Source organism: Pseudophryne corroboree, chromosome 7 (assembly GCF_028390025.1).
Source record: "Pseudophryne corroboree isolate aPseCor3 chromosome 7, aPseCor3.hap2, whole genome shotgun sequence".
In the NCBI taxonomy this organism is placed as follows: domain Eukaryota; kingdom Metazoa; phylum Chordata; class Amphibia; order Anura; family Myobatrachidae; genus Pseudophryne; species Pseudophryne corroboree.
This window is the reverse complement of record NC_086450.1, coordinates 235,903,900-235,924,580: the sequence shown is the minus strand read 5'-3', so window position 1 is coordinate 235,924,580 and position 20,681 is coordinate 235,903,900. Positions and strand designations below refer to the sequence as shown.

Here is a 20,681-nt window from a genome sequence, read left to right as displayed (position 1 = left end):
TCCAATCCGAGGATTGACCCCCTGATGTTCCCCTTAATTCAGCCTTATCAAGCCTCTCATGTAAAGATGTCACACTTGCATTTAACCTATGCCACATGCTCATCCAATCCTGAGTCGGCACCAGCGACGGGAACACACCTCTCATTTGCTCCACCTCCTCCTTGGAGAAGCCTTCCGCTTCAGACATGTCGACACACACTTACCGACACCCCACACACACATGTAGTTACAGAGCCGGCCCTAGGCATAGGCAAACTAGGCAATTGCCTAGGGCATCTGATATGACTAGGGGCACAAGCAGCTTCTGCTGATTAAAATGATATGTGGCATGCCTATATTCAGTGTGTAGCATTTTGTATGCAGATACAGCCACAGTCACACACAGTATATAGGCATTCCGCATAACATTTTAATCAGCAGAAGCTGCTTGTGCATCCTAGCCACATAGCAATGCAAACAAGATGCATTTTCATAAAAAAATAGGCACCCAACATTAGCAGAGCTGCCAGATGACTCACGCCAGGAACTATATGTGTCATTATATGTATAAGGGCATTAATAATGTGTAACATATGTGTAAGGGGCACTATGTGTGTGATTATGTGTATAAGGGCACTAATAATGTGTGGCATATGTGTAAGGGACATTATGTCTGTCATTATGTGTATAAGGGCATTAACAATGTGTGGCATATGTGTAAGGGAATTTATGTGTATAAGGGCATTAATAAGGGTTGGCATAATGTGTAAAGTGCATTATGTTTATAAGGACATTAATAATGTGTGTCATATGTGTAAGGGGCATTACTGTGTGGTATTATGTGTATAAATGCATTACCAATGTGTGGCATTATGTGTATAAGGTGCTCTACTGTGTGGTGTAATGTATAGAAAGGGCACTACTGTGTGGTCTAATGTGAATAAAGAGCAATATGGTGTGGTGTAATGTGAATAAGGAGCAATTCAGTATGATGTTATGTGAATGAGGGGCACTACTGTGAGGAGTAACGTATATAAGGTAAAGTGGTACTACTGTGTGATGTAATTTGAATAAGGGACATTATCGCATTATAAATTGTGAATAACGTTGCACTACTATGTGGCATAATTTGAATTGGGGGTACTATTGTGTGGCCATGCCCCTTGCCAGCAAAATCACATACCTTTTTGGGCTGTGCGCCGAATGTGCACACTGTTCTTATTTAAATTACAGGGGGTAGGAAAATAAAAAAGGACTGCTATGGGTAGGGGGTGATAGTGCTGGGTAAAGGGTGCAGGGTCAGAGGCGGAACTAGCGGTGGTGCTAGGGGGCACCAGCCAAAATCTTGCCTAGGCCATCATATTGGTTAGGGCTGGCTCTGGGTAGTTACCTATAAGGGGACAAAACCCCAACCAGGCCCTTAGGGGAGACAGAGAGAGAGAGAATGCTAGCACACACCCAGCGCCCAAACACTGGAATATATGACCAGATAGCGCTTTTATATATTTATAATGTCAATCTCCACTCACTGCGTCGCCAATGTGCCCCCTCCTCTTTTTTTCCAGCCTGTGAAGCTCAGCAGGGGAGAGAACAGGGAGCCAGCGTTTTCTCATGCAGCCTCTGTGGAGAAAATGGCGCTGGTTAGTGCCGAGGATCAAGCCCCGCCCACCTGACGGCGGGCTTCGGTCCCCTCATGATATTGTAAGAAAATGGCGGGGGTCCGTGGATTTACTGTCCCACAGCCTAATCCAACATATTTATGCCCAAATTGAGGTTTATTGCTGCCCAGGGCGCCCCCACCCCCCCTGCGCCCTGCACCCTACAGTGCCTCTTGTGTGTGTGTGACTGGGAGCAATGGCGCGCAGCTTACCGCTGCGCGCTTACCTCATGAAGATCTGATGTCTTCTGCCGCCTGAAGTGTTTTCCTCAATACTCTCCCGGCTTCTATCTTCGGCATCTGTGAGAAGGACGGCGGCGCGGCTCCGGGACGAACCCCAGGTGAGGCCTGTGTTCCGACTCCCTCTGGAGCTAATGGTGTCCAGTAGCCTAGAAGCAGTGCCCAACCTTACAAGCCAGCTCTGCTTCTCTCTCCTCAGTCCCACGATGCAGGGAGCCTGTTGCCAACAGGACTCCCTGAAAATAAAAAACCTAACAAAATTCTTTAAAACAGCAAACTCTTGAGAGCTTTCTGCATTGTACCCTTTCTCCTCTGGGCACAGAATCTAACTGAGGTCTGGAGGAGGGGCATAGAGGGAGGAGCCAGTGCACACCCATAGTCAAAGTTCTTTTAGGTGCCCTATTTCCTGCGGAGCCCGTCTATACCCCATGGTCCTTACGGAGTCCCCAGCATTCTCTAGGACGTAAGAGAAAATAACAATAATGCAATAAAGCAACATTATGGCCACACACACTGCTCACACTGGCTTTGTCAACTTGTAGCTGTCAAGCTGTTGTGAAACTACAAGTTTCAGCAGGCCCTGCCACAGCTGGGACGGTAGTTTCGCAACAGAAGGAGAGCTACAGCTTTACCAGGCCTGGCAGGCTGAGGGAGTCCATAATGAGCGGCATCGGACTCGGGAACAATGACCCTCGGGGTAACTAAATGAATCAATAAATGATTGAATGCGCATGTGCAGCAAGCTTGTGTTCGCGCACAAACGTAGTTGGGTCCAGCAGCCGCTCCGTAGCAGCGCGTTGTGGAAAACAACTGTCCCCGCCTGGGAGCCGTAGCGGCTGCAGGAAGAGGGGCCGCGCCCGGAGAACAGGAGACAGAGCACAGGAGGACCGGGGAGTGGCGGAGAGGAGACACCCGAAGGTGAGGGACCGGCCTGGACACCCGATTATACACTTAGTTACCATACTTTGGGTAACGTCTAGCTGTGCCGTTTCACTACCTGTCCCTCGGTGGCGTTTTCGTGTGTCTCTAAGCCTTGTCCCTGGGTCTCTGTCTTCTCTACCCCCTCATCGCCGTCCCTGGGGTTTTGTCTTGTAAGTCCCCCTTGCACCGTCCCTGGCTCTCTGTCTGCCCCTCAGCAACCTCTCTGGCTCTCTGTCTGCCCCTCAGCAACCTCTCTGGCTCTCTGTCTGCCCCTCAGCAACCTCTCTGGCTCTCTGTCTGCCCCTCAGCAACCTCTCTGGCTCTCTGTCTGCCCCTCAGCGTCCTCTCTGGCTTTCTGTCTGCCCCTTAGCTCTCGATCTTGATAGCACCTCTGCCTGTTCTCTGGCTTTCTGACTCCCCTCAGCGCGCTCCTTGGTTTCCTGACTGCCCTTCCACGCCCTCCCTGGCTTTCTGTCTTGCCTGCCCCTCTGTGTCCTCCTTGGCTTTCTGTCTTGCCTGCCCCTCTGCGGCCCGCCCTGGCTTTCTGTCTTGCCTGCCCCTCTGCGGCCCGCCCTGGCTTTCTGTCTTGCCTGCCCCTCTGCGGCCCGCCCTGGCTTTCTGTCTTGCCTGCCCCTCTGCGGCCCGCCCTGGCTTTCTGTCTTGCCTGCCCCTCTGCGGCCCGCACTGGCTTTCTGTCTTGCCTGCCCCTCTGCGGCCCGCCCTGGCTTTCTGTCTTGCCTGCCCCTCTGCGGCCCGCCCTGGCTTTCTGTCTTGCCTGCCCCTCTGCGGCCCGCCCTGGCTTTCTGTCTTGCCTGCCCCTCTGCGGCCCGCCCTGGCTTTCTGTCTTGCCTGCCCTTTGGAGCATTCGGCTGGTTTTATGTCTTGCCCGCACCTCGGTGCCCCCCCTTTGGCTTTCCGTCTTGCCCGCACCTCGGTGCCCCCCCTTTGGCTTTCTGTCTTGCCTGCCCCGGCTTGCCGTCTTGCCAGCACCTTCTGCGCTCTCCCTGGCTTTCTGTCTGCCCCTCAGTGCCCTCCTTGACTGTGTCTTGACATGACCCTCGGTGCCCTCCTTGACTTTGTGTCTTGACCTGCCCCTCGGTGCCCTCCAGGTCTTTCTGTCTTGACCTGCCCCTCGGCGCCCTCCCTGGCTTTCTGACTGTATCATTATGTAGTTTAAAGTTGGGCATGGCTGAAACGGCTTACTGAGAGCAGAGACTGATCACCCCAAAATATTGAGAATTTACGGAAAGTTAATTTTACACAAATCAGATTAGAGTAATATGAGAAATGTTCATCACAATAAGTGAATTAAGTTTTCCCAGAGGAATTATAATTGTGAGAAGATGAAGAAATATGTAATAATATAAAAGATTTGGAAAGGTCTGGATTGTTGAAAACTAAATATAATGAAATTAACTTTAGGGTATTACAACCTACTGTATGAAAAGTGTTTTAGAATGACAGACGTTAATAATTTTGGGTGTATTGCATTATATTAGGAAAAGTCATAGTTTAGCTTTTTATAGATTTGAAATATGTGAAGTTAAAGCTAACAATAACTTACAAAAGGAAAATTATTATTTACATAGGGTATTTATGTGTGTTAGTATGTAATTTGGATGATTCAGGTTAAAAGAAAAGAAAGCTTTGTTTAATTTGTTGAATAAAATTCCTTTCACAGTATTCTACCAAGTTTTGGTACACCAATTGTGTTTTTTGATATACATTTTTTATTATTTATTATTATTATTTATTTATGTGGCGCCACAAGGGATCCGCAGCACCCAATTACAGAGTACATAAACAAAATAAAACAGGAAAATAGTGACTTGCAGTTGAAGACAATATAGGACAAGTACAGGGTAAATAAATATAGCTACAGAAGCAGACAACACTGACGTAAGTATCAGGGTGGCAGAAAACCGTGGGAATTGGTGCCATTGAAGACGGTTTAAGTAAGCGAAGGATAAACACATGAGGGTTGAGGACCCAGCACACGAGAGCTTACATTCTAAAGGGGAGGGGCAGACAGATGGCTGACACAGATGGTGTAGACAGTGAGCGTGAATCAGAGGGTTCGGATGAAATTAGGCTGGGTTTGGTGAAGAAGTAGGTCTTCAGAACCCGTTTCAAGTTTTGTGAAGAGTCTGAGGGGGAGATGTAGAGAATTCTAGAGAAAGAGAGCAGCACGTGAGAAATCTTGAAGGTAGGAGTGGGAGGAATTAATCAGTAGATAGGAGAGGTGGTGTGCATTAGCTGAGCGAGGAGGATGGATGGGAGTGTAGAAGGGGAAAAAAGGTCAGATGTAAATGGGAGAGGAGTGAGTGAGGGCTTTGTAAGTGAGTGTGAGAAGTTTGAATAGGATTCTGAAAGGGAAGCTAATGAAGGGTTAGTGGGAGAGGGGAGGTGGACATAGTGTGTTTGATGAGGAAGATAAGCCGGGTTGCAGCATTAAGTATAGATTGGAGTGGAGAGAAGCATTTGTTAGGGATGCCAGTTAGTAGGAGATTACAGTAGTACAGTCTGGAAATGACCAGTGAGTGGATAATAGCCTTAGTAGCATCCTGGGTGAGAGTGTCTAATCCTGGAAATATTTTTGAGAATGGCAGGTTTGTGAGAGGTGCTGAATGATGGCTTGAAGGAGAGGGAGAAGTCAAGGATTACTCCAAGACAGCGCACTTGGGGCCTAGAGGAGATAGTAGTGCCATCAATAGAGAATAAAAATTGTGGGAGGTGAGGTTGTGCGGGAGGGAGGGAAGATGATCGGCTCAGTCTTAGACATGTTAAGTTTAAGAAAGTGCTGGGACATCCAAGATGATATAGCAGAGAGACAGTTGGAGATACGAGTAAGAGGTCAGGGGAGGAAATGTAGATTTGAGTATCGTCTGCATAGGGATGGTATTGGAAGTTAAAAGAGCTATTGCGTTCACTTAAAGAGGATTTATAGAGAGAGAAAAAGAGAGGACCAAGAACAGAACCTTGGTGGACACCTATAGTTAGTGGCAGTGTGGGGGGAGACGACTACAGAGAACAGAAGGGACCGTCAGTGAGGTAGGAGGACAGCCAGGAGAGGGCAGTATCACAGAGACTAAGGGAGTGAAGGATTTGCAGAAGGAGAGTGTGGTACAGTGTCAAGAGCAGCAGAGAGGTGAAGATGAATAAGCAGAGAGTAGTGGCCCTTAGATTTGGTAGCATGGTGGTCATTGCAGACTTTTGTGAGGGCAGTTTCAGTGGAGTGGAGAGAGAACGGAAGCCAGACTGGAAAGGGTCAGGCAGTGAGTGGGAGGAAAGAAAGGGTAAGGCGATTGTAGATAATACGCTCAAGGAGTTTGGATTCAAAAGGGAGGAGAGAGATGGGTTGGTAGTTGGAGAGGGTGTTTAAATCAAGGGTAGGGTTTATAAGAATAGGGGAGACGAGTACATGCTGCAACGCTGAGGGGCCTGATGAGAGGGAGAGATTGAGAAGGTGGGCATGATGGGAACATGCAGAAAGATAGAGGTAGCAGAGGAGGTGGGAGGGATAGGGTCAAGTGGGGAGGTGGGGGGGGGGGGGTGGAGGAACAGATGAGATAATAAAATGAAAATAGAACAATGTAGTGAAGTATTTTCAGACAATAGTCACCATAGTAATGTCATATTTAGAAGGTGCATATTATCCACAAATAGAGAGAATAGCTGCATATGGCACAGGATCACCCTTTTGATTTGATTCTTACTAGACCCTGGTTCTTATCAACGCCTTTCACATTTGTCTGCCTTTTCCTGGACCAGTTCTCAATCCTCTCAGTCATAAGGTCAAAAAGGGAAAGGCTTGTAGTTGAAAATTAGTTGAATGTTGTTTGGGAACATCATTCTGCCAAAATAGCACTTTATCCTCACAGATGAGCAGCAGCAGACCACCTGTATCCCAGGACTTGTAGAACTGATACTTGTTAAAGTTGTGTTCACTATCAGTGAACGTTTTTATTATATTATGCTTGTGATTTTATAGTGTACGTGTATTGTGGTAAATTTAATGACATTTTAAAATAAGGGTACTATGCAAAATGTCTTCCCCTTTGTCATTATGACCCTATAAGGGGAATTCAATTGTTTTTGGGCTTCTGACATGGAGATGTGCAATTGCTGCAGGTGCCCGTTACTTGTCAACTCCAAATGCACTGGGTTTAGACGCATAAAGCGGGTAAATCCATGCAAAGTATTGGGTACCCAAAATCCTGACTTAGGGCAGGTTTCTGCTCGCCACCTTAGGAGGGAGCAAGTAGAAATAATGGGTGCCAGCATTATTCGCGCCCATTGGCACAAATAATTTAGTACTGTAGCTCTCATCACTTTAGACTGCCCAAAAATAATTGAATTTCCAATGACTGAGAGGATTGAGCTCAGGAGACAGCTGAATGTGAAAGGAGGAGTTGAAGACACTATGGGCCTAATTTAGATCTGATCGCAGCAGCAAATTTGTTAGCTAATGGGCAAAACCATGTGCACTGCAGGAGGGGCAGATATAACATGTGCAGAGAGAGTTAGATTTGGGTGGGTTATTTCTCTTACGTCCTAGAGGATGCTGGGGTCCACATTAGTACCACGGGGGATAGACGGGTCCACCAGGAGCCATTTGCACTTTAAGAGTTTGAGAGTGTGGGCTGGCTCCTCCCGCTATGCCCCTCCTACCAGACTCAGTTTAGAAAATGTTCCTGGAGGAGCCGGTCACAGCTAGGGGAGCTCTACAGAGTTTCTCTAGAAAAGTTTATCTTAGCCTCCCTGCTTCATGGGACTTGGGGGTGGGGGGGGGGAAGTAGTGTCCGCCCTGCAGGGTCTGAGCCACTATCTCCACTGACAGGACACTGAGCTCCTGAGGGGATAGATCGTTCCCCGCCACAGGGGATCACTCACCTCGGCAGCATGCTGCCACCCCCTTACAGAGCTGAATATTTGTGGCGAGTGAGCCACTGACCCCCCCCCCCCCCCCCCTCCCTAGCAAGCGGGGGGACGGTCAGAAGATGGCGGCATAAGGGTAGGAGCACAGTATTAACTGCGCTCCGGAGGCTCAGCGGTACATAGTGTGGCGCTGAGGGGCGCATCCTGAGCCAGCGCCTACACTGGTCACACAGCCTGTCGGGGTTCCCGGATCTCAGCCAGCACAAATCCTCAGGCCAGTATAATCCTATGAAGAGCGTGAAGACATCGCCATTTTGGGGGCAGAGCTTCTCAGAGCGGACCCAGCAGCGCTCAGCGCCATTTTCCTGCCTGCACAACGCTGTCAGTGAAGAGCAAGTCCCTTCACAGCAACTCCAGCTATCTATCACTGTACCAGGGGGTTGTAGAAGGTGGGGCGGGAGAGGCTGCAAAACGACTGTGTCACCTATTAAGGTGCACAGTCAGCTCTGATAGGGGGTCTCCCTTTATATTAAAAGCGCTGTGTTTGGGTTGGCTCCAATCTCTGTGTGTCTCTTGCCATTCTTGGGGGTGAAACTCTGTCTGCCCTCCCGTGTGTGTGTGTGTGTAGTGTCTGTGGTCTCCATTAAGCAATGTCCAGGGACTCTGTGTCATATGCTGAGGTTATGTCCTTTCAGGATGATCCCATTCCATGTAATCAGGATTGCACTGGTTTAGCACAGATTCCAGCAAGGGAGCCTGAGTGGTTATCCTCTATCAAATCTATGATTTCTCAGATTTCAAATAGGGTTGCACAAAATGAATCGGCAACTTCGGCTTTACAGAACTCTATGGCAGTCTGGCCCAGTTCTGGTACATCAGGGCTCCCCGCTGTATATTCACATAAACGTGCTCTTGCTCAGATCATGCAGGATGATACCGATTCTGATACTGCAGACGGTGACGGGGATGTGTTGCGGGGGGCAGCATCTCTTGCAAAAGGGGTGCAGTTGATGATAGAGGCTATTAGGGATGTGTTGAATATTAAAATAAACAAAAACTGCTGAAAGCGCCTCGTAATAAATTGTTCTATATAAAAAAATTCCCCAATTTCAATGCGCTGCAGTGTAGGCACTGTGTATTTGCCTAATTGAAGGAAACTAAATTGAAAAAAGAACTCAGCTGTGCAATTAAATTGGAAACATGAACAAAAGCTGACGTATGTTGAGATAAATTATAAAGAAAATTTAATATAACAATAAAAAACATTTCATACAATAAAACATTTAGTCTGGACTTAAACCTTGTAAGAAAAATAGTAAAATACCCTGTACTGGATATCAGATAAAACAAGCACTTGTGGTGTGAGCAGTAACAATATGCAACATTTGTATCCAACAAGTAGAAACAGTATCGTATCCTGGATATGAATGAATTGTTAGAATGTGGAGTAATTCATAAGTTTTAAACTGATACCTGCAGTCCCATGAATGTATTAATGGAGCTCCTTTATGTAGAAATGCTCCGATGTCAGATTATTTATTTATTTATTTATTTATTTATTAACAGTTTCTTATATAGCGCAGCAAATTCCGTTGCGCTTTACAATTTGAAATAACAATAACAAACTGGGTGATAACAGTCATAGAGGTAGGAAGGCCCTGCTCGCAAGCTTACAATCTATAGGGAAATAGGCATATGTACACAAGGAAAGGTGCTATCTATTGCATAGAATGAAAAGACATGTGAGGATATGTGTGGACTGTACAGAGTGGATGTAATTTGATAGGAAGGTTTATGAAAGTTATGTGGGCGGTTCAGGAATTTGATACGCTTGCCTAAAGAGGTGAGTTTTGAGGGAACGCTTGAAGGTTTGGAGACTAGAGGAGAGTCTTATTGTGCGTGGTAGGGCATTCCACAGAGTGGGTGCAGCCCGATGAAAGTCCTGCAGTCGTGAGTGGGAGCGAGTAATGAGTGTGGATGAGAGACGCAGGTCTTGTGAAGAGCGAAGAGGTCGGGTTGGGAGATATTTTGTGATAAGCGAAGTGATGTACGCTGGTGTAGTTTGGTTAATGGCCTTGTGTGTGAGTAAAAGTATTTTATATTGAATGCGGTAGAGTACAGGTAACCAATGGAGGGACTGACAGAGTGGATCTGCAGACGATGAACGTCTAGCGAGGAAGATAAGCCTCGCCGCTGCGTTCAGAATGGATTGTAGTGGTGAGAGTCTCGTTTTGGGAAGACCAGTTAGGAGACTATTGCAATAATCAATGCGGGAGATAATGAGAGCGTGGATTAGAGTTTTAGCAGTGTCTTGTGTAAGGTATGGTCGTATTTTGGTTATGTTTTTTTAGATGCATGTAACATGATCTTGAGACAGATTGAATGTGGGGAACAAAGGACAGATCAGAGTCAAGGATGACACCTAGGCAGCGAGCTTGTGGGGTAGGGTAGATAGTCGAGTTTTCAACAGTGATAGAGATATCAGGTTGGTACCTACTATTGGCAGGTGGAAATATAATTAACTCCGTCTTTGAAATATTAAGTTTGAGGTGGCGAGATGTCATCCAGGATGAGATGGCAGAAAGGCATTCAGTGACACGGTCCAGTACAGATAGGGACAAGTCAGGGGAGGATAGGTAGATTTGAGTATCATCTGCGTACAGATGATACTGAAAACCAAAAGAGCTGATTAGTTTACCAAGAGATGAGGTATAGATAGAGAAAAGCAGAGGACCCAAGACTGAGCCTTGCGGTACTCCAACTGAAAGAGGTAGCGAAGAGGAGGTAGATTCAGAGAAGCGAACACTGAAGGAGCGATTAGATAGGTACGATAGGAACCAAGAAAGGGCTGTGTCTTTAAGACCTAGGGATTGTAGTGTCTGTATGAGAAGAGTGGTCTACAGTGTCAAATGCAGCAGATAGGTCTAGAAGAATAAGTAGTGAGTAGTGGTCTTTAGACTTCGTAGTGACCAAATCATTAACCACTTTAGTCCGTGCCGTCTCTGTGGAATGTTGGGAATGGAAGCCTGACTGAAGTGGGTCCAACAAAGTGTATGAGTTAAGAAAGTGTGTGAGTCGAGTGTAGGCAAGTCTCTCAAGTAGCTTAGAGAGACAAGGGAGCTGAGAGATAGGGCGGTAGTTTGAGAGAGCATTAGGGTCAGAATTTTGTTTTTTTAAAATGGGAGTAATCACTGTATGCTTGAAGAGTGAAGGAAAAAATAAGAATTTACTTACCGATAATTCTATTTCTCGGAGTCCGTAGTGGATGCTGGGGTTCCTGAAAGGACCATGGGGAATAGCGGCTCCGCAGGAGACAGGGCACAAAAAAGTAAAGCTTTTACCAGATCAGGTGGTGTGCACTGGCTCCTCCCCCTATGACCCTCCTCCAGACTCCAGTTAGGTACTGTGCCCGGACGAGCGTACACAATAAGGGAGGCAATTTGAATCCCGGGTAAGACTCATACCAGCCACACCAATCACACCGTACAACTTGTGATCTAAACCCAGTTAACAGTATGATAACAGAAAGAGCCTCTTAAAGATGGCTCCTTAACAATATAACCCGAATTTGTTAACAATAACTATGTACAGTATTGCAGATAATCCGCACTTGGGATCGGCGCCCAGCATCCACTACGGACTCCGAGAAATAGAATTATCGGTAAGTAAATTCTTATTTTCTCTATCGTCCTAAGTGGATGCTGGGGTTCCTGAAAGGACCATGGGGATTATACCAAAGCTCCCAAACGGGCGGGAGAGTGCGGATGACTCTGCAGCACCGAATGAGAGAATTCCAAGTCCTCTTTTGCCAGGGTATCAAATTTGTAGAATTTTACAAACGTGTTTTCCCCCGACCACGTAGCTGCTCGGCAGAATTGTAATGCCGAGACCCCTCGGGCAGCCGCCCAAGATGAGCCCACCTTCCTTGTGGAATGGGCCTTAACAGATTTAGGCTGTGGCAGGCCTGCCACAGAATGAGCAAGTTGAATTGTGTTACAAATCCAACGAGCAATCGTCTGCTTAGAAGCAGGGGCACCCAACTTGTTGGGTGCATATAGTATCAACAGCGAGTCAGATTTTCTGACTTCAGCCGTCCTTGAAATGTATATTTTTAAGGCTCTGACAACGTCCAACAACTTGGAGCCCTCCAAGTCGCCAGTGGCCGCAGGCACCACAATAGGTTGGTTCAGGTGAAACGCTGATACCACCTTAGGGAGAAAATGCGGACGAGTCCTCAGTTCTGCCCTATCCGAATGGAAGATTAGATAAGGGCTTTTATAAGATAAAGCCGCCAATTCAGATACTCTCCTGGCGGAAGCCAGGGCCAGTAACATAGTCACTTTCCATGTGAGATATTTAAAATCCACCTTTTTCAATGGTTCAAACCAATGGGATTTGAGGAAATCTAAAACTACATTTAGATCCCACGGTGCCACCGGAGGCACCACAGGAGGCTGTATATGCAGTACTCCTTTAACAAAAGTCTGTACCTCAGGAACTGAGGCCAATTCTTTTTGGAAGAATATTGACAGGGCCGAAATTTGAACCTTAATAGATCTCAATTTGAGACCCCTAGACAATCCTGATTGTAGGAAATGTAGGAAACGACCCAGTTGAAATTCCTCCGTCGGAACACTCCGATCCTCGCACCACGCGACATATTTTCGCCAAATGCGGTGATAATGTTTCGCGGTGACTTCCTTCCTTGCCTTAATCAAGGTAGGAATGACTTCTTCTGGAATGCCTTTCCCTTTTAGGATCTGGCGTTCAACCGCCATGCCGTCAAACGCAGCCGCGGTAAGTCTTGAAAGAGACAGGGACCCTGTTGTAGCAGGTCCCTTCTCAGAAGTAGAGGGCACGGGTCGTCCGTGACCAACTCTTGAAGTTCCGGGTACCAAGTCCTTCTTGGCCAATCCGGAGCCACTAGTATTTCTTACTCCTCCTCACCGTATAATCTTCAATACCTTTGGTATGAGAGGCAGAGGAGGAAACACATATACTGATTTGTACACCCAAGGTGTTACCAGTGCGTCCACAGCTATTGCCTGTGGATCTCTTGACCTGGCGCAATACTTGTCCAGTTTCTTGTTGAGGCGAGACGCCATCATGTCTACCATTGGTCTTTCCCAACAGTTTATTAGCATGTGGAAGACTTCTGGATGAAGACCCCCCTCTCCCGGGTGTATATCGTGTCTGCTGAGGAAGTCTGCTTCCCAGTTGTCCACGCCCGGGAAGAACACTGCTGACAGTGCTATTACGTGATTCTCCGCCCAGCGAAGAATCTTGGCAGCTTCTGCCATTGCACTCCTGCTTCTTGTGCCGCCCTGTCTGTTTACATGGGCGACCGCCGTGATGTTGTCCGACTGAATCAACACCGGTTTTCCTTGCAGGAGTGGTTCCGCCTGGCTTAGAGCATTTTAGATTGCTCTTAGTACCAGAATGTTTATGTGAATAGACTTTTCCAGGTTCGTCCATACCCCCTGGAAGTTTCTTCCTTGTGTGACTGCTCCCCAACCTCTCAGGCTGGCGTCCGTGGTCACCAGGATCAAATCCTGTATGCCGAATCTGCGGCCCTCCAATAGATGAGCCTTTTGCAACCACCACAGAAGATATACCCTTGTCCTTGGCGACAGGGTTATTCGCAGGTGCATCTGAGGATGCGACCCTGACCATTTGTCCAACAGATCCCTTTGGAAAATTCTTGCATGGAATCTGCCGAATGGAATTGCTTCGTAAAAAGCCACCATTTTTCCCAGGACTCTTGTGCATTGATGTACAGACACCTTTCCTGGTTTTAGGAGGTTCCTGACAGGTCGGATAACTCCTTGGCTTTTTCCTCGGGAAGAAAAACCTTTTTCTGAACCGTGTCCAGAATCATCCCTAGGAACAGCAGACGTATCGTCGGAAAACAGCTGCGATTCTTGGAATATTTAGAATCCAGTCGTGCCGTCGAAGAACTACTTTAGATAGTGCTCTTCCGACCTCCAACTGTTCTCTGGAACTTGCCCTTTTTAGGTCGTGCAAGTAAGGGATAATTTAGATGCCTTTTTTCTTTGAAGAAACATCTTTTCGGCCATTACCTTGGTAAAAAGGCCCGGGGTGCCGTGGATAATTCAAACGGCATCGTCTGAAACTGATATTGACAGTTCTGTACCACGAACCAGAGGTACCCTTGATGAGAAGGACAAATTTTGGACATGGAGGTAATCCTTGATGTCCAGGGACACCATATAGTCCCCTTTTTTCCGGTTCGCTATCACTGCTCTGAGTGACTTTATCTCGATTTGAACCTTTTATGTAAGTGTTCAAAACATTTTAGATTTAGACTATGTGTCACCAAGCCGTCTGGCTTCAGTACCACAATATAGTGTGGAAAAATAATACCCTTTTCCTTGTCGTAGGAGGGGTACTTTGATTATCACCTGCTGGATATACAGCTTGTGAATTGTTTCCAATGCTGCCTCCCTGTCGGAGGGAGCCGTTGGTAAAGCAGACTTCAGGAAGCTGCGAGGAGAAGATGTCTCGACTCTCCAATCTTTACCCCTGGGATAATACTCGTACGATCTAGGGGTCAACTTGCGAGTGATCCCACTGCGCCCTGAGACTCTTGAGACTACCCCCCCACCTTGAGTCCGCTTGCACGGCCCCAGCGTCATGCTGAGGACTTGGCAGACGCGGTGGAGGGCTTCTTTTCCTGGGAAAGGGCTGCCTGCTGCAGTCTACTTCCCTTACCTCTATGTCTGGGCAGATATGACTGGCCTTTTGCCTGCATGCCCTCATGGGAAAGGAAAGATTGAGGCTGAAAAGACGGTGTCTTTTTTAGCTGAGATGTAACTTGGGGTAAAAAAGGTTGGATTTCCCAGCTGTTGCTGTGGTCCCCAGGTCCGATGGACCGACCCCCAAATAACTCCTTCCCTTTATACAGCAATACTTCCATCTGCCGTATGGGATCTGTATCACCTGACCACTGTCGTGTCCCTGACATCTTCTGGGAGATATGGACAACGCACTTATCTTGATGCCAGAGAGCAAATATCCCTCTGTGCATCTCACATACATATATATAGAATGCATCCTATTAAATGCTCTACATGAATAAAATATTTTCAGTCAGGGAATCCGACCAAGCCAACCCAGCACTGCATCTCCAGGCTGATGGCGATCGCTGGTCGCAGTATAACCACCGTATGTGTGTATATACTTTTTAGGATATTTTTCCAGCTTCCTATCAGCTGGCTCCTTGAGGGCGGCCGTATCTGGAGACGGTAACGCCACTTGATAAGCGTGTGAGCGCCTTATCACCCTAAGGGGTGTTTCCCAACGTACCCTAATTTCTGGCGGGAAAGGGTATAACGCCAATATTTGCTATCGGGGTAACCCTACGCATCATCACACACTTCATTTTATTTTATCTGATTCAGGAAAAACTACAGGTAGTTTTTTCACTCCCACATAATACCCTTTCTTGTGGTACTTGTAGTATCAGAAACACGTAACACCTCCTTCATTGCCCTTAACGTGTGGCCCTAATGAGAAATACGTTTGTTTATTCACCGTCGACACTGTATTCAGTGTCCGTGTCTGTGTCTGTGTCGACCGACTGAGGTAAATGGGCGTTTTTAAAACCCCTGACGGTGTTTCTGAGACGCCTGGACCGGTCCTAATAGATTGTCGGCCGTCTCATGTCGTCAACCGACCTTGCAGCGTGTTGACATTCTCACGTAATTCTCTAAATAAGCCATCCATTCCGGTGTCGACTCCCTAGAGAGTGACATCACCATTACAGGCAATTTCTCCGCCTCCTCACCAACATCGTCCTCATACATGTCGACACACACGTACCGACACACAGCACACACACCGGGAATGCTCTGACAGAGGACAGGACCCACTAGCCCTTTGGGGAGACAGAGGGAGAGTCTGCCAGCACACACCAAAAACGCTATAATTATATAGGGACAACCTTATATAAGTGTTTCTCCCTTATAGCATCTTTTATATATATATACAATATCGCCAAAATCAGTGCCCCCCCTCTCTGTTTTAACCCTGTTTCTGTAGTGCAGTGCAGGGGAGAGCCTGGGAGCCTTCTCTCCAGCTTTTCTGTGAGAGAAAATGGCGCTGTGTGCTGAGGAGATAGGCCCCGCCCCTTTTTCGGCGGCCTCGTCTCCCGCTATTTTTGAAGTTAGGCAGGGGTTAAATATCTCCATATAGCCTCTGTGGGCTATATGTGAGGTATTTTTTGCCTCTAATAAGGTTTTTATTTGCCTCTCAGAGCGCCCCCCCCAGCGCTCTGCACCCTCAGTGACTGTTGTGTGAAGTGTGCTGAGAGGAAAATGGCGCACAGCTGCAGTGCTGTGCGCTACCTTTATGAAGACTCAGGAGTCTTCAGCCGCCGATTTTGGACCTCTTCTCTCTTCAGCGTCTGCAAGGGGGCCGGCGGCGCGGCTCCGGTGACCATCCAGGCTGTACCTGTGATCGTCCCTCTGGAGCTAGTGTCCAGTAGCCAAGCAGCAAATCCACTCTGCACGCAGGTGAGTTCACTACTTCTCCCCTAAGTCCCTCGTTGCAGTGATCCTGTTGCCAGCAGGACTCACTGTAAAGTAAAAAACCTAAGCTAAACTTTCTCTAAGCAGCTCTTTAGGAGAGCCACCTAGATTGCACCCTTCTCGTTCGGGCACAAAATCTAACTGGAGTCTGGAGGAGGGTCATAGGGGGAGGAGCCAGTGCACACCACCTGATCTGGTAAAAGCTTTACTTTTTTGTGCCCTGTCTCCTGCGGAGCCGCTATTCCCCATGGTCCTTTCAGGAACCCCAGCATCCACTTAGGACGATAGAGAAATACCAGTAGAGAGAGAGAGAGATTACAGATGTTAGTTAAGGTAGGGATGAGCACCAGAGACAGAGCTTTACTTATTTGTGAGGGTAAAGGATCAAGAGGAGAGGTAGTAGAGAAGCAGGATGAGAAGAGTGATGATACTTCATCTTCATTTGTGGGATCAAATAAAGAAAGAGTGCCAGAGGGTTCAGGTAAAGAACGGAGCAGGTCACTGGCTGCCGAAGAGCATACCATTTCATCTCGGATCTTAGCAATCTTCTCCTTGAAGTAGGAAGCAAGATCCTGTGCCTTGATAGTGGCTGGTGGGGTAGGTGCGGGAGGATTCAGAAGTGATTTAAATGTATTAGAGAGTCGTTTGGGGTTAGAGGCTTGAGCAGAGATAAGAGTTTGGAAATATGTTTGTTTGGCAGTGTCCAGGGCATTTTTATAAGAATGGTAGACTGTCTTATATGTGAGGAAGTCACTTGAAATACGAGATTTACGCCACTGACGTTCAAGTTTTCGTGTGAGTTTTTGTAGTTGTCTTGTTAATTTGGAGTGCCATGGTTGACATCTAGGCCTACGTGGAGTGTGATGGGTAGCTGGAGCCACTTCATCAAGGGCTAGTTCTAGAGTCTCATTAAGGTGTGATACAGCCATCTCAGGAGAGGTGAATGCAGAAATAGGTGAAAGCAGTTGTTGGAGTGAAGTGGAAAGTTCTTGAAGATTAATTGTGTTAATATTTCTGCGAGTTTGAGGAAGATTGGAGAACTTCCGCAACACAGGGTTTGAATTAACAGAGGAAAGCATGCAGGTGATAAGGTTGTGATCTGAGAGGGGGAAAGGAGTGTTAAGGGCCCTTCACACTGGCCGATTTTTTGAAAGATATGAACGATCTCGTTCATAAATGAACGAGAACTCGTTCATATCTTTCAGTGTGGAGACTCCTGCAATGAACGATGCGCGGCCCCGCGCTCGTTCATCGCTGGTCTCCCGTCGGCTGTGCATGCAGGCCAATATGGACGATCTCGTCCATATTTGCCTGCACTTCAATGCAGCCGCGTGACGGGGGGAGTGAAGAAACTTCACTCCCCCCGTCACTGCCCCCCCGCCGCCGGGTCGCTCGTCGGCCGTATCCGCCGTTGGGCAGCTCGGCGGCGGGTCGGCCAGTGAGTAGGGCCCTTTAGTGAGTTCAGCGATGGAGCATAGTCTGGTGAATACTAGATCAAGGCAGTGGCCCACCTGATGAGTAGAGGAGTCAGTCCATTGGGAGAGGCCAAGAGAGGAGGTTAGAGAGAGTAGTTTGGAGGCATGCGCAGCAGATTTTGGACAATCAATAGCAATATTGAAATCACCCATGATAATGGTGGAGATGTCAGAGGATAGGAAGTGAGGGAGCCAGGCAGAAAAATCATCCAAGAATTGTTTTGGATGCCCAGGTGGGCGGTAGATAGCTGCAACACGCAGAGTGAAAGAAGAGTAAACCCTAATGGAATGTAGTTCAAATGATGTAAATGTGAGTGATGGAACCTGTGGTAGAACAGTATATGCAAAAGATTGGGAAAGTAAAAGTCCAACTCCTCCTCCTTTATGGTTATCGGGTCTGGAGGTGTGTGTAAAGTGGAGACCACCATGTGCCAGTGCTGCAGGGGAGGCTGTGTCAGATTGTGTGAGCCAGGTTTCTGTTATAGCCAGCAGATTGATGTTGTTAGATATGAAGAGGTCATGGATGGATGTTAATTTGTTACAAACAGAGCGTGCATTCCATAAGGCACATTTTAGTGATCTGGAGGGTGATGGAAGACATGTGATGTTTATGAGGTTAGCTGGATTTCTATGTTGCTGTGAATCAGGTGAATGTGAGTGATGCAAGTGGCTGGGTCCTGGATTTGGTGAAATGTCACCAGCTATCAGAAGCAGAAGAGAGAGATAAATGTGGGTGTCAGAGGTTTGTGAAAGTTTTTTTATGGTGAGAGGTTGTAGATGTTATTGTCAATGAGTATAGGGAAGTAAAAAGCTCATGAGTGCTAATAAGAGGGGAGTGTAGAATTGAGGGGGCAACATGTCCAGAGGGGTGAGTTGCTGGGAGACTGAATGATGCAATGGCCTTTATGAATACTCCATGAAGAGCAATGCAGAAAATCAATTTGTGGAACATAGTTAGTTTGAGATGAAATCAGTGTTTTCTAGGCTGAGAGTGTAAGGTTTTACTTGTTCAAGTTAAAAGTGCAGGTGCCTACTGGTGTTGTTCTGCTGTATGTTAACTGTGCATTATAGAGCAAAGTGACAAACAGGTATGTACAATCACATGTAAATCACAATGTATATAGTTGTCTACCAAATTGGTTGCATTTTGTTCTTAGAGGTCATGAGGATTTTAGTTGCTAAAATATTTACATACGCTGAAGTACACAGATGATTGGGAATGTAAGGAAGGGACGATGTTTTCTGTTTTGTCGGTGGGTTGTTTCCGTCTGTTTTCGTCCTGGTAAGTCCCGGGTAAGTCTATTGTAATATTTTCATAACCCTTTTAAAAAAGCCCTTATAATAAAGCCCTGTTCAGCTGGCTGTTGTTCAGCCAAGCATCTTTCCTTATGATAAAGTCAAAATTACCTCTCCCGTGGGCTGGTTTCTAACCGAGCTTTCTCGGTTAGATTATCCTGTGTTGCCCACCACGTAGCTGTCACTGGGAGGGAGAGTACAAAGCTTGCACTGGGCGGAGTCCTACACGGAGACACTGCTGGAGGTATAAAGGAGCCGCTATGGAGACTGAGTTGCCAATGCTGCTCGGCAGGCCTCAATGTCAGCTGCGGAGTGCAGAGAATAATATGCCACTGCAGGGGCTGCATGGCCAATATTGGTCTCTTAGTATAGATGAAAGTGCTTGTCATGCAAAATGCTTGTTAGGCAGAGTGTAGAAGTCCAGTAGGTAAAAAAGAATTGAGGAGTCCTAAACTGTTTCGTCACGCTCCACGTGACTTTCTCAAAGGTATAGCCTATCATTTCTCATATACCTTTGAGAAAGTCACGTGGAGCGTGACGAAACAGTTTAGGACTCCTCAATTCTTTTTTACCTACTGGACTTCTACACTCTGCCTAACAAGCATTTTGCATGACAAGCACTTTCATCTATACTAAGAGACCGATATTGGCCTTGCAGCCCCTGCAGTGGCATATTATTCTCTGCACGCCACAGCTGACATTGAGGCCTGCCGAGCAGCACTGGCAACTGTCTCCATAGCGGCTCCTTTATACCTCCAGCAGTGTCTCCGTGTAGGACTCCGCCCAGTGCAAGCTTTGCACTTTCCCTACCAGTGACAGCTACGTGGTGGGCAATGCAGGATAATCTAACCGAGGACGCTCGGTTAGAAACCAGCCCACGGGAGAGGTAATTTTGACTTTATCTGACATCGGAGCATTTCTACATAAAGGAGCTCTATTAATACATTCATGGGACTGCAGTTATCAGTTTAAAACTTATGAATGACTCCACATTCTAACAATTCATTCATATCCAGGATACGATACTGTTTCTACTTGTTGGATACAAATGTTGCATATTGTTACTGCTCACACCACAAGTGCTTGTTTTATCTGATATCCAGTACAGGGTATTTTACTTTCTCTGACATCCTAAGTGGATGCTGGGACTCCGTAAGGACCATGGGGAATAGCGGCTCCGCAGGAGACTGGGCACAACTAAAGAAAGCTTTAGGACTACCTGGTGTGCACTGGCTCCTCCCACTATGACCCTCCTCCAGACCTCAGTTAGAATCTTGTGCCCGGCTGAGCTGGATGCACACTAGGGGCTCTCCTGAGCTCCTAGAAAGAAAGTATATTTTAGGTTTTTTATTTTACAGTGAGATCTGCTGGCAACAGACTCACTGCAGCGAGGGACTAGGGGGAGAAGAAGCGAACCTACCTAACTGGTGGTAGCTTGGGCTTCTTAGGCTACTGGACAGCATTAGCTCCAGAGGGATCGAACACAGGACCCGACCTCGATCGTTCGGTCCCGGAGCCGCGCCGCCGGCCCCCTTACAGAGCCAGAAGCAAGAAGTGTTCCGGAAAATCGGCGGCAGAAGACTTCTGTCTTCAACAAGGTAGCGCACAGCTGCAGTGCCATTGCTCCTCATGCACACCTCACACTCCGGTCACTGATGGGTGCAGGGCGCTGGGGGGGGGCGCCCT

At 47.3% G+C, this 20,681-nt stretch overlaps 1 protein-coding gene across 3 annotated transcripts in view; it reads left to right on the top strand.

Annotated features, from left to right (window-relative positions):
* Positions 1 to 2,575: 2,575 nt before the first annotated feature.
* Positions 2,576 to 20,681, top strand: part of RALB (RAS like proto-oncogene B) — a 173,084-nt gene continuing 154,978 nt past the window's right edge. Inside the window, exon 1 of one of the 3 annotated variants that reach the window (XM_063934035.1) lies at positions 2,576 to 2,794. In XM_063934035.1, the coding sequence (XP_063790105.1) occupies positions 2,594 to 2,794 (201 nt within the window). In that variant the 5' untranslated portion in view covers positions 2,576 to 2,593. The remainder of the gene's footprint in view (positions 2,795 to 20,681) is intronic. The other 2 variants (XM_063934033.1, XM_063934034.1) reach the window with 2 other exon arrangements.